Source organism: Miniopterus schreibersii, assembly GCF_964146895.1.
Source record: "Miniopterus schreibersii genome assembly, chromosome: X".
Classification (NCBI taxonomy): Eukaryota; Metazoa; Chordata; class Mammalia; order Chiroptera; family Miniopteridae; genus Miniopterus; species Miniopterus schreibersii.
In genome coordinates, this window is record NC_138104.1 from 80,469,759 (window position 1) to 80,488,982 (window position 19,224).

Here is a 19,224-nt window from a genome sequence, read left to right on the forward strand (position 1 = left end):
CTCTCTCTCTCTCTCTCCCTCTCCTTTCCTCTTTCTGAAATCAATAAAGATATATTAAAAAAAAAAAAAAAAGATAGGGTATGAAGAGGCCAGTTAAGAGGCTATTATTATACTAATACAGGGGAGAGATCATGGAGCTGTGAACTAGAAGGATGGATATCAAATGGAGAGAAGTAAAAAGATCTAACAAAAGAGTCAAATGAATAGACCTCAATAATGGATTCACAATGGAGATGAGGGAAGGGAGAAGCAAGTGTTGAGGATGACCCTAAACTTTAGGTTTTCACATCTGGATAGACGATGATGCTACCTTACTGAGACGGAATATTGGGAAAGTTCCAAGTTTGGGGGAGGAATCATATCTGCAGGGGAAAACTTTAAATTTAATGCATTCGTATCTTTTCTTCAGAGCACAAAAAAAGGGATATTGGGATATATAGAGAAAAACAAATTATCTTCTTAAGAAAGCTGCCCGGTAGCTCTACAAATTAAAGGAAGAGTTACAGAGCAGTGATTTTATGACTGCAATTTCCAGAGAGCCCTCAACTGTAGACACTTCAGCTTGTAATTCTCATTTACTATTCTTTGCCAGTTTTACTATATTATCCCAGCACTTGCAGCAGGCAAGGGACATGTGAATTACCTCACCCCTTCTGGTGCTCTCCAAGCAACTCTTTGACTTAAGAGCACGAGCAGTAGCAGCTTTGGGGAACCTTGGACAAATCATTTCATGTCAGTGGGCCTCAGTTTGCTCATATGTTTGCTTGGCAAATATTGCCAAAAGCATACTTGACTAACTGATCCCCAAGATCCCACCCACCTCTGAAAGTCTAATATTCCATTCATTCATTTATATATCTATTCACTCATTTAGAAAATATTTGTTAAGTGCCTACTATGTGCAGATAAGTATATTTAGATGCCTCTGGCATAGTGGCAAATAAGACACTGACCCTTTCCAGAGGTCATTTTCCACGGGGATGCCTACACTGAACAAGCAGATATGCAGTTTAGCACAGTTTGTTTACCAAGAACAGTGATGACAGAGCTGTAGAGGAGAGAAAGCTGTGTCAGAGAGGCAGGAAGAAGGGGTGATGAGCCAAGCAAAGGAGACAGGAAGATGAAATTAACCACAAGAAGGTCGCCCAGAGTGTCTTGTGATCATCATGTTCTAAAGCAGCCAGGTGACAGTTGCTTGGTCTTTTATATGAAGGCTGACGACCGAAACAGACTGAGTAAAAGTATGAAAGTTACTCAGAAACAGACTGAGTAAAAGTATGAAACTGCATTCTCAGGTTACTTTTTTCGGAAAGTATAAAATGGCCTTGAATCCCCCCTAAAAGTCTCCTTAGAGAAGCCATTCTCTCTTCTGTCTTCTATGATCCTAGTGAAAGTATATGTATTTATTCTCTTGTTGACCGGTTGCCATAAAAAATGGGAATTATTTTATGGAAAGTACTATAGTTCTCTATTAAATTTAATACAGCTTCATTTGCTTGCTTAGCTGTCTTTTTTTATTCATGTTGAAAATATTACAGATGTCCTCTTTTTACCCCCATTGATCCCCTCCACCCCACATCCACCCCAACTTCAGGCCTTCCCCAGACCAATGTCTGTGTCGATGGGTTATGCTTATAAACATATAAGTTCTTTGATTAATCTCTCCTCACCCACTCCCCCCTCCTCACCTTCCCTCTGAGATCCCTCAGCCTGTTCCATGCTTCTATGTCTCTGGATCCACTTTGTTCATCAGTTTAGTTTGTTTATTACATTCCATATATAAGCGAGATCATGTGGTACTTGTCTTTCTCTGACTGGCTTATTTCACTTAGCATTATTCTCTCTGGTTCCCTCCATGCTGTCCCAAAGGATAAACGATCCTTCTTTTTATAGCTGCATAGTATTCCATGCTGTAAATGTGCCACAGCTTCTTTATCCACTCATCTACTGATGGGCACTTGGGCTGTTTCCAGATCTTAGCTATTGTAAATTGTGCTGCTATGAACATAGGGGTGCATGAGTTCTTTGTTATTGGTGTTTCGGGTTTCTTGGGATACATTCCCAGAAGGGGGATCAGTGGGTCACATGGCACGTCAATTTTTAATTTTTTGAGGAAATTCCATACTGCTTTCCACAGTGGCTGCACCAGTCTGCATTCCCATCAGCAATGTAGTAGGGTTCTCTTTTCTCCACACCCTCACCAGCACTTGTCCTTCGTTGACTTGTTGATGGAGCCATTCTGACAGGTGTGAAGTGACACCTCATTGTGGTTTTAATTTGCATCTCTGTTATGATTAGTGACATTGAGCATTTTTTCATATGTCTCTTGGCCATCTCTATGTCCTCTTTGGAGAAGTGTCTATTTAGGTCCTTTGCCCATTTTTTAATTGGATTGTTTTCCTTTTGTTAAGTTGTATGAGAGTTCTATATATATTTTGGATTTTAACCCTTTGTCAGATGTGTCGTTGGCAAACATGTTCTCCCATACAGTGGGCTCCCTTTTCATTTTGTTGATGGTTTCTTTTGCTGTGCAGAAGCTTTTTATTTTGATGCAGTCCTATTTGTTTTTCTCCTTTGTTTCCCTTGCCCTGGGAGATGTATCAGCAAACATATTGCTACAAGAGATGTCTGAGATTTTGCTGCCTATGTTTTTCTCTAGGATTTTTATGGTTTCATGTCTTACATTTAAGTCTTTTATCCATTTTGAGTTTACTTTTGTGTATGGTGGAAGTTGGTGATCTAGTTTCATTTTTTTGCATGTACCTGTCCAATTTTCCCAACATCATTTATTGAAGAAACTTTCTTTACTCCATTGTATGTTCTTGCCTCCTTTGTCAAATATTAATTGAGCATAATGGCATGGGTCAATTTCTGGGTTCTCTGTTCTGTTCCACTGACCTATATGCCTGTTCTTGTGCCAGTACCAGGCTGTCTTGATGACAGTAGCTTTGAAGTATAACTTGATATCTGGTATTGTGATCCCTCCAACTTTGTTCTTCTTTCTCAAGATTGCTGTGGCTATTTGGGGTCTTTTTTGGTTCCATATAAATTTTCAAAGTGTTTGTTCTAGATCTGTGAAATATGCTGTTGGTATTTTAATAGGGATTGCATTGAATTTATAGATTGCTTTGGGTAGTATGGACCTTTTAATGATGTTAATTCTTCCAATCCATTAACATCGTATATTTTTTCATTTGTTTATATCTTCCTCTATTTCTTTTTTCAGTGTCCTATAGTTTTCCGAGTACAGGTCATTTACATCCTTGGTTAAGTTTATTCCTAGATATCTTAACTTTTTAGTTGCAATGGTAAATGGGATTGTCTTTTTAGTTTCTCTTTCTGAGAGTTCATTATTAGTGTATAAAATGCCATGTATTTCTGAGTGTTAATTTTGTATCCTGCTACCTTGCTGAATTCATTTATTAAATCTAGTAGTTTTTTGGTGGAGTCTAGGCTTTTCTATGTCCAATATCATGTCATTGGCAAATAATGACAGTTTTGTTTCCTTTTTTCCAATTTGGATGCCTTTTATGTTTTCTTGTCTGATCACTGTGGCTAGGACTTCCAGTACTATGTTGAATAAGAGTGGTGAAAGTGGACACCCCTGTTTTGTTCCTGTTCTTAGAGGAAATGGTTTTAGTTTTTGCCCATTGAGTATGATGTTGGCTGTAGGTTTGTCATGTATGACCTTTGTTATGTTGAGGTATGCTCTCTCTAGTCCCACTTTGCTGAGTTTTTCTCAAAAATGGGTGTTGGATTTTGTCATACGCTTTTTTTGCATCTATTGATATGATCGTGTGATTTTTGACTTTCAATTTATGTGATGTATCATGTTTATTGATTTCTGAATATTGTATCCGCCTTGCATCCCTGGAATCACTCCCACTTGGTCATGGTGTATGATCTTTTTAATATATTGCTGGATCCGATTTGCTAATATTTTTTTGAGGATTTTAGCCTCTTTGTTCATCAGGGATATTGGCCTGTAATTCTCTTTCTTTGTACTGTCTTTATGTTTGGTAAAACTCCCCTGTGAAGCCATCTGGGCCAGGACTTTTGTGTCCTGGGCGCCCTTTGATTACTGCTTCAACTTCATCAGCAGTTATCGGCCTATTCAGGTTTTCTGACGCTTCCTGATTGAGTTTTGGAAGGTTGTATTTTTCTAGGAATTTCTCCATTTCATCCAGGTTGTCCAGCTTGGTGGCATATAGTTATTCATAGTATTTTCTTACAATCCTTTTTATTTCTGTTGGGTCAGTTGTTATTTCACCTCTTTCATTTCTGATTTTGTATTTGGGTACACTCTCTTTGTTTCTTTTTCTTTTGTTTCTTTTTTTTAAATCCTCATCTGAGGATATTTTTTTCATTGCTTTTTCAGAGAGAGAGGAACACTGATGTGAGAGAGACACATCGATTGGTTGCCTCCCGACCAAGGCCAGAGATCCAGCCTGGAACCAAGGTATATGACCTTGGCTGAAATCGAACCTGGGACCCTTCAGTCTGCAGGCTGATGCTCTATCCACTGAGCCAAACCAGCTAGGGCTCTCTTTGTTTCTTGATGAGTCTGGCTAAAGGTTCATCAGTCTTGAATGTCTTTCCAAAGAACCAGCTCTTGGTTTCATTGATCTTTTGTATTGTGTTCTTTAGTGTCTATGTCATTTATTTCTGCTCTGATCTTTATTATTTCCGTCCATCTACTTACTCTGGGCTTTTCTTATGGTTTTCTTTCTAAGTTTTTAAGTTGTAGGATTAGAGAGTCCATTAGAAGTTTTTCTTGTTTTTTGAGGTAGGCTTGTAGTGCTATGAACTTCTCTCTCAGGACTCCTTTCATTGTGCCCATAGATTTGGAGTTGTTGTGTGTTCATTTTCATCTGTTTCCCTGAAGCTTTTGACTTCTTTCTTGATCTCTTTGGTAACCCATTCATTGTTTAAAACATCCTATTTAGTCTCCATGTGTTTGAATGTTTTTTAGTGTTTTTATTGTGGTTGATTTCCAATTTCATGCCATTGTGGTCTGAGAAGCTGCTTGGTATGATTTCAATCTTCTTGAACTTGTAGAGACTTGTTTTGTGTCCTAACATGCTGTCTATCTTTGAGAATGTCCCATGTGCACTTGAGAAGAATGTATATTCTGCAGCTTTGGGATGGAATGTTCTGTAAATGTCAGTTAAATCCATCTGATCTAGTGTGTCATTTAGGTTCACAGTTTCCTGGTTGAGTTTTTGTCTGGAAGACCTGTCCATTGAAGTCAGTGAGGTGTTAAAGTCCCCTGGTATGATTGTATTGCTGTCTATTTCTCCCTTAAAGTCCTCTAGAATTTTTTTTAAATAAATTTAGGTGCTCCTATATTGGATACATACATTTTTATCAGGATTATATACTCTTGTTGAATTGATCCCCTTAGTATTATGTAATGACCTTTCTTGTCTCTCATGGTCTTCGTTTTGAAGTCTGTTTTTTCCAATATGAGTATTGCTACCCCAGCTTTTTTCCTTTTCATTTCCATTTGCATAGAAAATATTTTTCCATCCCTTCACTCTCATCCTGTGTGAGTCTTTTGTTCTGAGGTGGGTCTCTTGTAGACAGCATATATTTGGGTCATGTATTTTTATCCATTCAGCCACCCTGTATCTTTGCATTGAGGCATTTAATCCATTTACATTTAAGGTTATTATTGAAAGATACTTATCTACTGCCATTTTATTTCTTTATGCCTATGTTTCTCATTCTCTCTATTTCTACTTCTAATTACAGCAGTTCCTTTAACATTTCCTGTAATGCTGGTTGTGTGCTGATAAGCTCCTTTAGCCTTTTCTTGTCTGGGAAGCTCTTTATTTCACCATCTATCTTAAATGATAATCTTGCTGGATAGAGTAGTCTTGGTTCCAGATCCTTGTTTTGCATTACCTTGAATACTTCATGCCATTCCATTCTGGCCTGTAGAGTTTCTGATGAGAAGTCAGCTGACAGCCTTATGGGGGCTCCTTTGTAGGTAACAGATTGCTTTTCTCTAGCTTCCTTTAAGATTCTCTCTTTGTCTTGATTCTTGTCATTTTAATTATGATGTGTCTGGTCACGGCCCTCTTTGGATTCTTCTTGCTTGGGACTCTCTGTGCCTCCTGAACTTGTGAGACTTTTTCCTTGACCAGGTTAGGGAAGCTTTCTTCCGTTATTTCCGACCTCCTCTGGCACTGCTATAATGTGAATATTGTTACATTTCATGTTGTCCCACAGCTCCCTTAGACTGTCCTCCTGTTTTTTAATTGTTTTTTTCTTTCTGGGTCTCTGATTGAGTGATTTTTTTCTACCCTGTCTTCTAATTCACTGATCCAATCCTCAGCTTCCTCTAATCTGCTGTTTATTCCTTCCAATGTATTCTTTATTTCTGCTATGTCATTCTTCATTTCCTTCATAGTTTCCATATCTTTCTTCATGGTCTTGAGCATCCTTACAATCAGTATTCTGAACTCTATATCTGATAGATTGCTTATCTCTATTTCCTTTAGCTCTTTTTCTGGAGACTTCTCTTGTTCTTTCATTTGTGGCTTGTTTTTTGGTCTCTCCATCTTGTCTACCTTTGGGGGCGGTTTTCTATGTATTAAGTAGGCCTGCTAGGACTCTCAGTCTTTTTGGAAGGTCCCTGGTGCTGGCCAATGTCAGATGCTGTTTGTGACTGACCTCTAGTACCCTTTTTGAGCTATCAACAACCCATGGCTTGAGGTCTCCTCTGCTGAGGCTGGGTGCAGTTGGACAGGACCAATATGCACACCAAAGTCTGCTTTTCCAAGGCCCAGGTCCAGAAGCAGATCAGGCAAAGAATCAAAGCACTCTGAGGTCCATCTCTGCCTGTAGTCTGGTTAATCTGATTCTCTTAATGAGCCTCAGGCTGTAGAAACTCCACAGGGTAGAGTAAGAGGTTTTCCAGCAGGGTGGGGCAGTTGTTTCCCCCTTAGGCAAAAGCTGCTTGGAAGTTAAACTTCTACTTGAGAAAGATGTCCTCTGCAGTATGGGAGAATGACTCAGCACAGGAATCCAGAGGAGTGCCCTCTGAGCTCTGTCTCCAGAGCCCACAACCCTAGATTCTCCTCACACAGCTCCGGTCTACTCTGCCCTCCCTCTGCTGGAGCCCAAGGTGAGTGGCTGCACATGAAACTTCATGCATTGGCCCTTTAAGAGGGTGCCTGCAGTTCCAGCCATCTCTCCCTGGCAGACAGAAACCTGGCTGCTTTTCACAGCCAGATGTTATGTGGGAACTTTTCTCAGTTCTGGTGCTCTGGGTTGGGAAGCCCATCTTGGGGTTTAGGCCCCAGAGTCCTCAGTGGGAACCCCCCCCTCCCAGCTGAAATATCCTTCCGGACCTTCAGCTGCTGCCTGTGGGAGCCCAGCCAGCCCTCTCAGGTCCACACTTCCTACCAGTCTCTCTGTGGTCTCCACTTTTCCTCCTTGGTTATGAGGGTGCTCTCCACCTCGTCTTGAGTTGGTTTTTCTGTGTTTTAGTTGTAAATCCAGATTGGTCCTGGGAGAGTGTCAGTGTAGCTTCCACTCCGTCCACCGCCATCTTGGATCCCCCCTTAGTTGTCTTATTGAAAGCATTCTGTTACTATGCAAGATATACCCATATCTTGCTTTTTAGTGCTACAATGTGAGGATGATATACTCCCATCACACCCTTTTTTTCTCATTTGTAACATCACACTTGTAATTACTTCTCTATTGTTTGAGACTCCCTTAGTTGCAAGTGATAAAGATCATACTTGAACTGTTCAGACAATAGGAGCAAAGCTTATGTAAACAAGGAAAGGCCAGGAATTAGGAAAGGTTCAGGAGTAGGCACGCAACCCAAGCTGGGCCAGTTCTTTCCCTGGAATTTGGCAACTTGGGAACAGCAAGAACATGAATCAGTTTCTCTCATCAGGGGAATGTTTGGGGCAGACAAAATAATGAGTGTTAACTCTGTTTGGTTTGAGGTGAACTTACCCTAGCCATGAGAGGCTTATTTGTCTCATTCGCTACTGTGCCTAGTAGAGGATCTGCCACAGTAAGGTTCACAGTAATGTTGGCTGAATGAATACACTGATTTATTAATTTCAAGGATGGACCCCACCACCCACTGTATTATCATTTCCCTTGTGAAATTAGATTTGCCAGACACATTAATTTACAATGTTTTTCCAGAATCACCTCTCTTGGTAACCGTGCTACTGATTGAATATGTAAGGGAAATGAAACATGTCTTACCTGCCACTTCTAAGAACTACAAAATAGGAACCATGTGAAGTTATATTTCATATAATTGTACAAATTAAGAGCCTAGATTTAAAATCTCAAATATTTTCATGACGCTTTCTAACAGAGTGCTATTCCCTAGTGAAGATTAAGACAGAGCCCTCCTACCCGTAATCATCTCAAATGCAGATCAGTTTTCACCAAAGGCGCTAGTTAAAATGTAGGTTTCTGGGCTCCATTCCAGACTTGCTGACTCTAATCCCAAAGAGTGAGTTTAAAAATCAGTATCATTTAAAAAGCCCCTGTGTGCTTCTTAAAATCAACCAGTTCTAGTACAAAAATATGTTTATGAAAACTTGTCTTATAATGGTGAATAATTAGAAAACCAAAAGTAATGCATTCCATAGGATAGTATTCGGGCATTATATACATCGAGCTTACACTTCTAGGCCAAGATGGAGTAACAGAGACCAGATTTACCTTCTCACCTGAAACAACCAAAAAATTTTAAAACACAACAAAATTCCATGGAAGAGCCGTTTTCAAGACATTGGACATCAGGCAATAAAGGACAGTGATCCCTAAGAGACAAGAAGTAAACAAGATGAGCCCTGTGATTGCCCAATCTTACTGACTTGAGAGAGTTTCCAGGCCACAGCACAGGAAAGGGTAACTGAGGCAAAGCAGGCAGACTCCTTGAATTGAGGAGACAGAACTGAAAGTCTGGGGAAACCAAGGCACCTAAAGTTCATAGGAAAGATTACTGAAGAAGAGAGAGCTGCATAGAGAGAGAACCCCAGAGATCTATAGGGAGTCCTCTTCAAGTATTATTCTGAATACTGATCATCACATTTATGAGAAGAAACTACCCAGAGCTAAGGAAAGACCATCCAAAAGGATGAGAGAGAAATGCCCAACACTGACTGCCTGTTCCCACCCACCAGACTGGCAAAACCAATTTGTGGGTCATTGTGTAGAGTGCTCAGGAAGGTCTTGCCTCCTTAATGGGAGATAATTAGCCCTAGATGGAGAATTACTCCACACCCACCTAACAAATCATGAAAGCAAGACCCAAGGATAAAACTATTTCTAAGTAACTGAACTACATCCCAGAAAAAAAGCTTAAGAATATTTACAGAAATTAAAAAACACCAAGCAGGCCCTAGCTAGTTTGACTCAGGGGTTAGAGCATCACCCTGTGGACTGAAGGGTTTTGTTCAATTCCAGTCAAGGGAATGTACCTCGGTTACAGGCTCGATCCCTGGCCCTGGTCAGGGCGTGTGCAGGAGGCAACCAATCAATGTGTCTCTCTCACATTGATGTTCTCTCTCTCCCTCTCTCTCCCTCTCTCTCCCTCTTTCTTCCTCTCTCCTCTTTCCTCCTCTCTCTCCTCTCGATAAAATTTATAATATCTGGTATCTAATCAGAGGTTACGAGGCATGTTAAGAAGCACGAAAATGTGACCTATAAAGTGGAGAATAGTCCATCAAAACTGGCACAAAACTGACAAATATATTCGAATTAGCAAAAAAATATACTGTGGGATTAATGGCAGATTAGATATTTCAAAAGAAGAGATTAGTGGATCGAAGACATAGCAATAAAAATTATCTAAAACAAAACAGAGAGAAAAAGAATTTTAATAGTCAATAACAGTGCAGTAACAGTATATGGTACCAGGTAGGTACTAGAAATATTTTGGGGGGGGGGGGTTGACACTATGTAAAGTATATGATTATCTAACCACTATGCTGTACACCTGAAACTAATACGAAATAATATTAAATATAAACTTTAATTGAAAAATAAATTTTTTAAACTGAAAGATAGTAAAGTTGAGTTGTTTCAAGGTTCATACTAAAAAAATAAAATAAATTTTTTAAAATAATTTTAAAAACTAAAAGAGTATTACTGAGCTGTGAGACTTCAAGCAGGTTAATTTAAAGAAAAAGATATTTGAAGAAATAATTGCTGAAAACATTCCAAACTTGATGAAAACCATATATCTGTAGTTACAAGAACCACAGTGAACTCCAAGCACAAATACAAAGAAAACAGCACCAAGATGCATCATAATCAAATTGCTTAGAATCCATGATAAATAGGTCTTAAAAACAGTCAGAGATTTAAAAAGAAAAAAAGAAGTGTTACTTACAGGAGAACAAAGATAAGGATGATATTAGATTCCTTATCAGAAACAATACAATTAAGAAGAACAATACCTTTAAAGTACTGAAAGTTTTTATTAAAAAAAACACAAACTTTCAATTTACAGTTCTGAATCCAGCAAAGGTATCTTTCAAAAGTAAAAGTAAAATAAAAACATCTTCAGCTATACCAAAACAAATAATTCAGTAGACCTACAGTATAAAAGAAATGTTAAAGGATATCCTTATTATTTAAATCTCTTTAAAAGATAATTGACAGTTTAAACAAAAATAATGGCAATATGTTTGGGGTTTATAACATATGTAAAAGTAAAATATATAACAACAGTAGCACAAAGGTCAAAGGAAGGAAGTGGAAGTATACGGTCATAAGGTTCTTATACTATTTGAGATGTGGTATAATGTCATTTGAACGTAGACTGTGGTAAGTACAAAATGTATGCTATAAACCCTAAAGCAATCACTAATGCAGCAAAGTAGAATTCTAGGTAATGAGACAACACAGGAGAGAAAATAAAAATAAATCCAAAAGAAGACAGAAAAAGAGGGAAAAGGGAACAAAGAACAGATGGAACAAATAGAAATCAAATAACAAGAAAATATATTTATAACAGTATATCATTAATCATATTAAATGTAAATAATCTAAGTTCCCCCAATTAACAAGCAGTAATTGTCAGATTGGGGGTGGGGGAAACAAGAACCAGTTATATATTGCCTGTAAGAAATGCTTTATACATAAAGACAAATAGTTTCAAAGTAAAAGGATGGGAAAAGATATACCATGATGACACTAATCAAAAGGAAGCTTGAATAGCTATATTAATATCAAAGTATATTCTCAAGCCACATTGGGATTAAATTAGAAACGAAGAACAAAAAGATCTCTGGAAAAATCCCCAAGCACTTGAAAACTAAATAACACAATTGTAAATAGCACATCAAACAGAGATGAAATCAAAAGGGAAATTAAAAGGTATTTTGAAGTGAATTAAATTGAAACTACAACATACCAGCATTTGTGGTGTGCTGCTAAAGTAGTACCTAGGGAGAAATGCACTAAACATCTATATTAGAAGAAAAGAAATGTCTTAAATCAATGACCTCAACTAAAACAAAACAAAAAACAAAAAAACTCAAAGTGAGTGAAAGAAAATAAATAATGAAGATCAGTGTGGAAATCAATGAAATAGAAAACAATAGAGAAAAATCAATGAAACAGACTTTTTCTTTGAGAAGATCAGACTGATCAGGGGAGAAAAGGCACCAATATCATGCATTAGAGAAGCAACATTGCTACAAACTCTACAGACATAAAAAGGATAATGAGGAAATATGATACACAACTTCATGCCAATAAATTGAGCAACTTAGATGAAATGTATAAATTCCTTAGAAGACAGAAACTACCAAAACTCACTTAAGAATGAATAGCCTGAGTCACCCTGTACTATTTAAAAATTGAATTCTGTAGGTAAAAACCATGCCTTAAAGAAAACTCCAGGCAAGATTGTTTCACTGGTGAATTTTACCAAACATATAATAAAGAAATAACACCAATTCTACACAAACGCTTCCCAAAACATTGAAAAGGAGGGACTTCTTCCCAACTTATTTTTTATTATTATTATTATTATTATTATTATTATTATTATTATTATTATTATTAAGCTAGCATTACCCTGATACCCAAACCAGATAAAGACATTAAAAGAAAACTCCAGGCTGATAACCCTGTTGAATATAGATGCAAAAATTCTAAACAAGTCCATATCTTTTTTCCTTTTTATTGAATGTATTGGGGTGACACTGGTTAACAAAATTATACAGGTTTCAGGTGCACAGTTCTACAACACATCATCTGGACGAAGGAAACCTTACCCCTTGGGAAGCATGGATGGACCTGGAGCACATTATGCTCAGTGAAATAAGCCAGTCAGAGAAAGACAACTACCATATGATTTCTGTAGAATCTAATGAACAAATCTATATCTTTTTTAAATTTTTTTATTTTTATTTATTTTATATCCTTGCCCGAAGACATGCTGAGAGAGAGAGAGAGAGAGAAACTGAGATTGATTGGTCCCCCTCCATACACTTCCCAACAGGATCAAGCCCGTAACCCAGGCATGTCCCCTGACCTGGAATCGAACCTGCAACCCTTTGGGCCAGGGGTTGATGCTCAACCAACTGAACCACTCCTGCTGGGCAACAAAGCCATATCTTAAGAATAAGAATGAGGCATAACCAAGTGGGGACTAACCCAGGAATACAGTTTGATTTATAATAGCCAAAAGCTAGAAACAATTTCATAGGTGAATGGATGAACAAAATGGTATATCCATACAATAGAATATACATGCAACGATGATTGAATCTCACTTTGCGAGTGGGGGGAAAAGCAACCAGACTTTATTTTGGGCGAAGGGTGCACAACTCAGTATGCAGATGATATCTGTTGAGTTGTACACTTGAAACCTGTATGGTGTCGTTAACCAATGCCACCCCAATAAATTCAATTGAAAATAAATAAATATATAACATTTTGAAAATAAATAAAAAGAATTTTATCCATTCAATCTTTTTAAAAAAAAGTATATACTGTATTAGTTCATCTGTAAAAAAGTGCAAACTAATCTATAGCCAGCGAAAGCATATCAGTAGGTGCTTGGGGATGGGGGCAGGGCATGGAGGGATGGGAGCAGATTACCAGCAGGCATGAGGAAACTTCTGGGGCTGATGGATGTCTTCACTCTCCTGATTGTGGTGATGTTTTCACACATATAGACATATATCATCAAACTTATCATTGTACACTTTAAATAAGTGTATGTCGATTATACATCAGTCACAACTTTTTTAAAAATTATTAACAACATGAAAAATAAAGCAACATGGAAAATATAATTAGAAGATTAAAAAGCGGTATATAAAATGTATCTATACTATATAGCAATCAAAATATCAAAAATAATTTTGTCATGGCAAGGTGGAGTAATGGATGGTTTTCTCCTCCATTTTCCATATTTTCCTTAATGTTTTTCTAACTCTTATAATTAAAAAATTATCTACAGCAAAATCACAAATACAAAAACAAGTACCATCTCATAGTAATTTTATTTTTAACTTTTTACAGGGAATAACTTTAAAAATGAATGAGCTAAATCATTGTATTGTTGCAAGAATTATGCATGGGGGCATGATTCACAGGCAAGGTAAGTTTATATATGATTCTTTTTTTCCTTTCTTAACTTTTTTCCTGTAGCCTAGTGGAGAAAGTGTTTTCATGAGCCATATAAAATATCTGTTAAATATACGGTCCATATAAATGATCCGTTTATCTTTTGGTTTTAATCGCTGTTGGCCTCCATTTGTTCTTATTCACCTACACATGCTCCAGCCTGTAGATAATGGAAAGAGAGTGTTTCTGGAGCATCTGTGAATCACTGTTCAGATCCTGACTTATTAGAGGTCATGAAAGATAAAGCGAAGTATCCTAGTGGGCCACAGGATGTATGGAAGGTGTCTATTCTGGAGTATAAGATATATATTTGAAAAATTAAATGACAGTTCAAGAATTGCTCTCTCATTCTTTCAGGAATGAGATATATTATATATAAATTAGGAAATTAGAGTTTAATAAATAACAACATAAAAAGTCAATGGTAAGATCAGACTGATAGTTGCCAGAAAGAGAGGAGTTGGGGACTGGGGGAAAAAGGTGAAAGGATTAAGTACAAATCTGTAGTCACAAAATAGTCATGGGATATAAGTACAGCACAGGGAGTATAGTCAGTAATATTGTATTAACTGTGTATGATGCCAGGCGAGTCCTGGAAATATCAGGGGGAACACTTTAAAGTATATGATTGACTAACCACTATGCTGCACACCTGAAACTAATACAAAATAATATTGAACATAAACTGTAATAGAAAAATTTAAAAATTTTTAAATTTCAATGGTAAAATAAGAGAGATCAAATTTATGATTAAGTTCTTAATACCTGCTAGAGTAGAGTACAGTCATTCGGAGGAGGGAGTTCAATAAAGACTGAAGTAAACAAAGAATGATCTTTTGAGAAAGTGGATTTTTGTTGACCTAGGACATGTAGATTTAGGCTCATTCTTTGAAAGGGCTGAGTTATATGCACTAGTACTTAGAGCCTGATCCAAAAATCATTCTCCTGTCCAAAAATTAAACTTCCTTTCTTTGATATCAGGTTATTTTTGTGCTTAACACCTTCTTTCCTTAACCCCAGAGAGCAAGAAGTAACACTGTAAGCATTGTAGGGCCTTCCTGTCCTCTTTAGCTGTGTGCAGAGATGGTGTCTGGCATTAATTACTGTTGCCTTCAGGGGAATCTTTGCAGACTTAGGGAGTGGACAACACTCGCACAGGAAAAACGTTCGGTTTTAGATTCCAGTATGATTTTTTTGTTATTTTTAATCATTTGCTGAAAATTCAGTAAAGTCACAATATCATCATTTCTTTAATTTCTTTTTCTTAGATAACTGCACTGGTTAGGATAGCTTTCCAGTGTTTCCCCACAAAGACCAATGTTTACTGTAGATTTTTTATTAGGGCTGAGGAAGTTCCCTTGTATTTTTAGTTGCTGAGCACTTTAATTATGATTGGGGTCTGAATTTTATCAAGTGCTGTTTCTGTATCTGTTGAGATGAGCATTTGATTATTCCTTTTATCTATTAACGTGGTGAATGACTTTTAAAGATTTCCTCATGATAAACCCCCCCTTGCATTTCTCAGTTAAACCCAGCTTAGTCATTGTGTATTAACTTTTATATCTACTGCTCAATTCTGTGTAGTAATGTCTTGTTTAGGATTTTATATTTTGCAATTATGACTGAGACTGGCCTGTAGTTAATTTTCCTTCCTTGTGTTTCTCTGTCTGGTTTTATTGTCAAAGTTACATTGGCTTCATAGAATGACTTAGAGAGCCTTTTCTCTTCGTGAGTTCCCTGAAAGACTTTGTATAATATTGGAATGATTCATACCATGACAGTTTAGTAGAACTTGCCTATAAAACTATCAGGGCCCAGTGTTTTGTTTTTGGTTTTGGTTTTTTGGTTTTTTTAGGAAAGATATTTTTTTTTTTTACAACATTCATAGGGCTATTCAGGCTTTCTATATCTTGAGTGAGTTTTGGTAAATTACATTTTCCTTAAAATTTTTAATTTTTTTTTAAATTATTGCAGTAAGCTTCTTTATAGTGTTCTCTTATCTTTATTCTCTGCTGGCTTTGTAATTGTCGCCTCATTCGTTCCTAATATTGCTTATTTGTGCCTTGTCCTTTTTCTCTTGACTGGCTTTGCCAGAGGTTTGTTCAAAAACCCAGTTTGGGTTCTGTTAATTGTATGTTTATTTTCTATTTCATTGTTTTATGACCTAATTTTTATTATCTTCTTCCTTCTTTCTATCAATTTTATCTAACTTTTTAAATTAGATACTTAGTTTACTTATTCTAGTCTTTCTTCATTTCTAATATATGTATTTAATACTAAACTCTACCTCTAAATTCTGTTTTATCTTTATCCCACCAGTTGTTTTTGTTTTTGTTTAACATATCTTTATTGATTTCAGAGAAAGGAAGGGAGAGGAGGAGAGAGAGATAGAAACATCAATGATGAGAGAGTCATTGATCGGCTGCCTTCTGCACGCCCTCTGCTGGGGATTGAGCCCGCAACCCGGGCATGTGTCCTGCCCGGGAATCAAACCTCGACCTCCTGGGTCCTAGGTTGATGTTCAACTGCTGAGCCATGCCCGGCTAGGCCCACCACTTTTGATATTAAGCATTTTTATTGTAATTCATTTCTAAGTATTTTTAAATTTCTATTATGATATTTTTCATTGACCCATAAGTTATTTAGAAGTGTTTTTTTACCCACATTTAAGAGGATTTTCTGTTTATCTTTTTATAATTTACTTCTAGCTTAATTGCACTGTGGTCAGAAAATGTGGTCTGTATGACACCATTTCTTTGAGGTTTGTTGAGACATACTATTTAGAAATTAGGAAATTAGAGTTTGATAAATAACAACATAAAAAGTCAATGGTAAGATCAGACTGATGGTTGCCAGATGGGAGGAGGGTTGAGGGGCTGGGTGAAAAAGATGAAGAGATTAAGAGGTAAAAATTGGTAGCACTTTAATCATTTTTGTAAATGGTCCATGTGTACTTAAGAAGAATATTTCTTCTTTAATTGTATGTAGAGTTCTCTATATGATGGTTGCCTTAGGTTAACTTTTTTGTTCAAATCTTCTGTATCTTGACTTATTTTTTTGTCTGCTTGACCTATCGATAATTGTTAAAATATCTCATCATAGTAGTGTTTTTTTTATTTCTACCTATAGATCTCTCCATTTGGGCTTTATATATTTATATATTTATTAGGTGAATAGAAGTGCCTGGTAAGCATTATCCTTAATAATACTTTCTACTTAAAATTTATTTTATCTAATATTAATATAGTTACTCCAGCTTTATTTTAGTTTTTAATACCATGTCTTCTTTCGTCCTTTTACTTCCAACCACTCTGTGCTTGTATATCTCTTCCAAACATTTCTAAAGCTAGGTTTTTCATTTTTTAATGCATTCTGATGATCACTATCTTTTCATGGGCAAGGTTAGTCCATTAATATTTATTGTGATGATTACTGTCATCTTGCCTTTTTATTTATGTGTATTCCATTTTCTATTTGGTCTCCTTGTTCATTTTTTATTTCATTTGTTCCCCTGGTAGTATAGAATTTCAGTACCCTACTTCTATTTTTTAGATAGTTACCTTGAAATTTTATTATATGTATTGAACTTTAAATATACTAAAGAAAAAGTGTCTTAATCCTGCTCCCAAAGAATATAAAGACAATGAAACACTAAATTTCATCACCTAACATATATTATTCTTTTCCAGTTCTATCCTGTTTTAAATCCACAAATTTGAAATTACTATTAAAATATATCACCATTTTTGTTTGGATTTACATAAATGTTTATGCCTTTTTTGTTCACCATTCCTTCTTGCATCTCAGACCATCCTTTGGGGAGCATTTTCTTTCTTCCTAAAGTACATCCTCAGAAGTTCCTTTACTGCTTGTCTCTTGTTGATAAACACTCTTAGGTGGTGTTTATCTGTAAATATTTTACTTTAGCCTCAGTACTGAAGATTACTTTTTCTGCTAGCCCAAATTTAGGTTGATGGTAACCATTCTGTTATCTTTTGGCATCCATTGTTTGATATTGAGAAATCTGATGTCACTATAATTGTCCTTGCTTTGTAGGTGATATCTCCTTTCTCTCTGGATGTTTTAAGAGCATTGTCTTTGATTTTCGGTAGTTTCACTACCTCCCAGCATGGATTTCTTTTTATTTATCCTGTTTGGGACACATTATTCTCCCTGGATCTGTGTAATCATGTTTTCATCAGTTCAAGAAAATTTGCAACCATTATTTCTTCAAATATTGCCTCTTCTTCATTCTTTCTGTTCTTGCCTTCTAAACTTTAGGTAGAGGTATGTTAAACATTCCCTCCACATCTCTTAATATCTTTTTTCTATTTTTTATTTCTTGTTTCCTATTTCCTTATTTTGTTATTTCTCTGACCTGAAGTCTAGATAATTTATTTGTTTATATCTTCCAGTTCACTGAAACTCTCTTCAGCCATATCTGAACTCCTGTTCAGCTCATCCATTTATTGGCTTATATCACCAGTTATATTTTTCTTTTCTAGAAGTACTAGACATTTGTTATACTTATTTTCAGATCTGTCCGTTCACACCTGATAATCTCTTATTGCATGCTCACCCTTGCAACTGGGTCATTACTTTTTTCTAATATTTAATATATAGCTATTTTATATTTTGCATCTGACCATTCCAGTATCTATCCTCCTTGAGGACCTAAATCTGTTTTTCCTGTTTCTTATGGCTCGCATAGTAGTTTGGCCTTATTGTATGTTTGGTGATCTTTGATTTTTGAGCTCATTGCTTGTCTAATCAATGGAAGTCCTATGAGTGCCACTGATCTGGGCCTTGGCTTCCTACAGAATCCCAGGTTCCACCTCTAACTGTCTGTTAGCCCAGTGCTCAGAATCCAGCCAGCAGGCATTGCTACTATGGCATTCACCCTTCCCACTATTTCATTCCACCTTTAGTTTGCCACCACTTTGGATCAAGCTCACAAGGTTCTTTTGTGTGAAGGTGAGAGTGGGGATGGAAGTAGGAAGTATCCTTAGGGATTTGCACTCCATTTATGAGACTAGTAACACTTCAAGAGGTTTGTCCTAGGCAAGATATAGCTGTGAGAAATTTTTTAAGTGACCAATCAGCCATGTTGGGCACAAAAGTCCCCAGCTAGAATTATTGTTAATTCATGGCTGCACTAGTTTCATCTGTACTTGCCCAACTGCTCACTCCCCTGGATTACTTTGAAGCAAATCCCAGGCATCTGATTTTATTTATATGCATTTTAGAATGTGCCTCTAAAAGATACTGTGGGCTTTTTGTAACATCAAGTCAGTACGTAAACAAATGTGCACAATTTATAAATGAGGCAAAACTTTATATAACATTGTATTTATGCATTGGTTCTTGGTCACTTTTTCCAGTTAAAGTATTACAGGATGCTGAAATGCCAAATTACTATAAAAATATTGCAGTGTGTCTAATAGAAGTTTAGTGTTACATAGGTATTATCATATCACAATTCTTTGAAAATCAAAGCCTTTGTATCATATTTGTTAGATAATAATGATAAAAATTACAGGAAACACTTAAATGGTACTTACTTTACTATGTGCCAAGAACGGGTCTGAG

The 19,224-nt window shown here is 36.6% G+C and overlaps 1 protein-coding gene across 4 annotated transcripts in view; it reads left to right on the forward strand.

Annotated features, from left to right (window-relative positions):
* CASK (calcium/calmodulin dependent serine protein kinase) overlaps positions 1-19,224 on the forward strand; it is a 370,370-nt gene that overhangs the window by 312,384 nt on the left and 38,762 nt on the right. For all 4 annotated transcript variants that reach the window (XM_081126670.1, XM_081126672.1, XM_081126671.1 and 1 more), the window contains exon 15: positions 13,531-13,609. In XM_081126670.1, the coding sequence (XP_080982796.1) occupies positions 13,531-13,609 (79 nt within the window). The remainder of the gene's footprint in view (positions 1-13,530; positions 13,610-19,224) is intronic.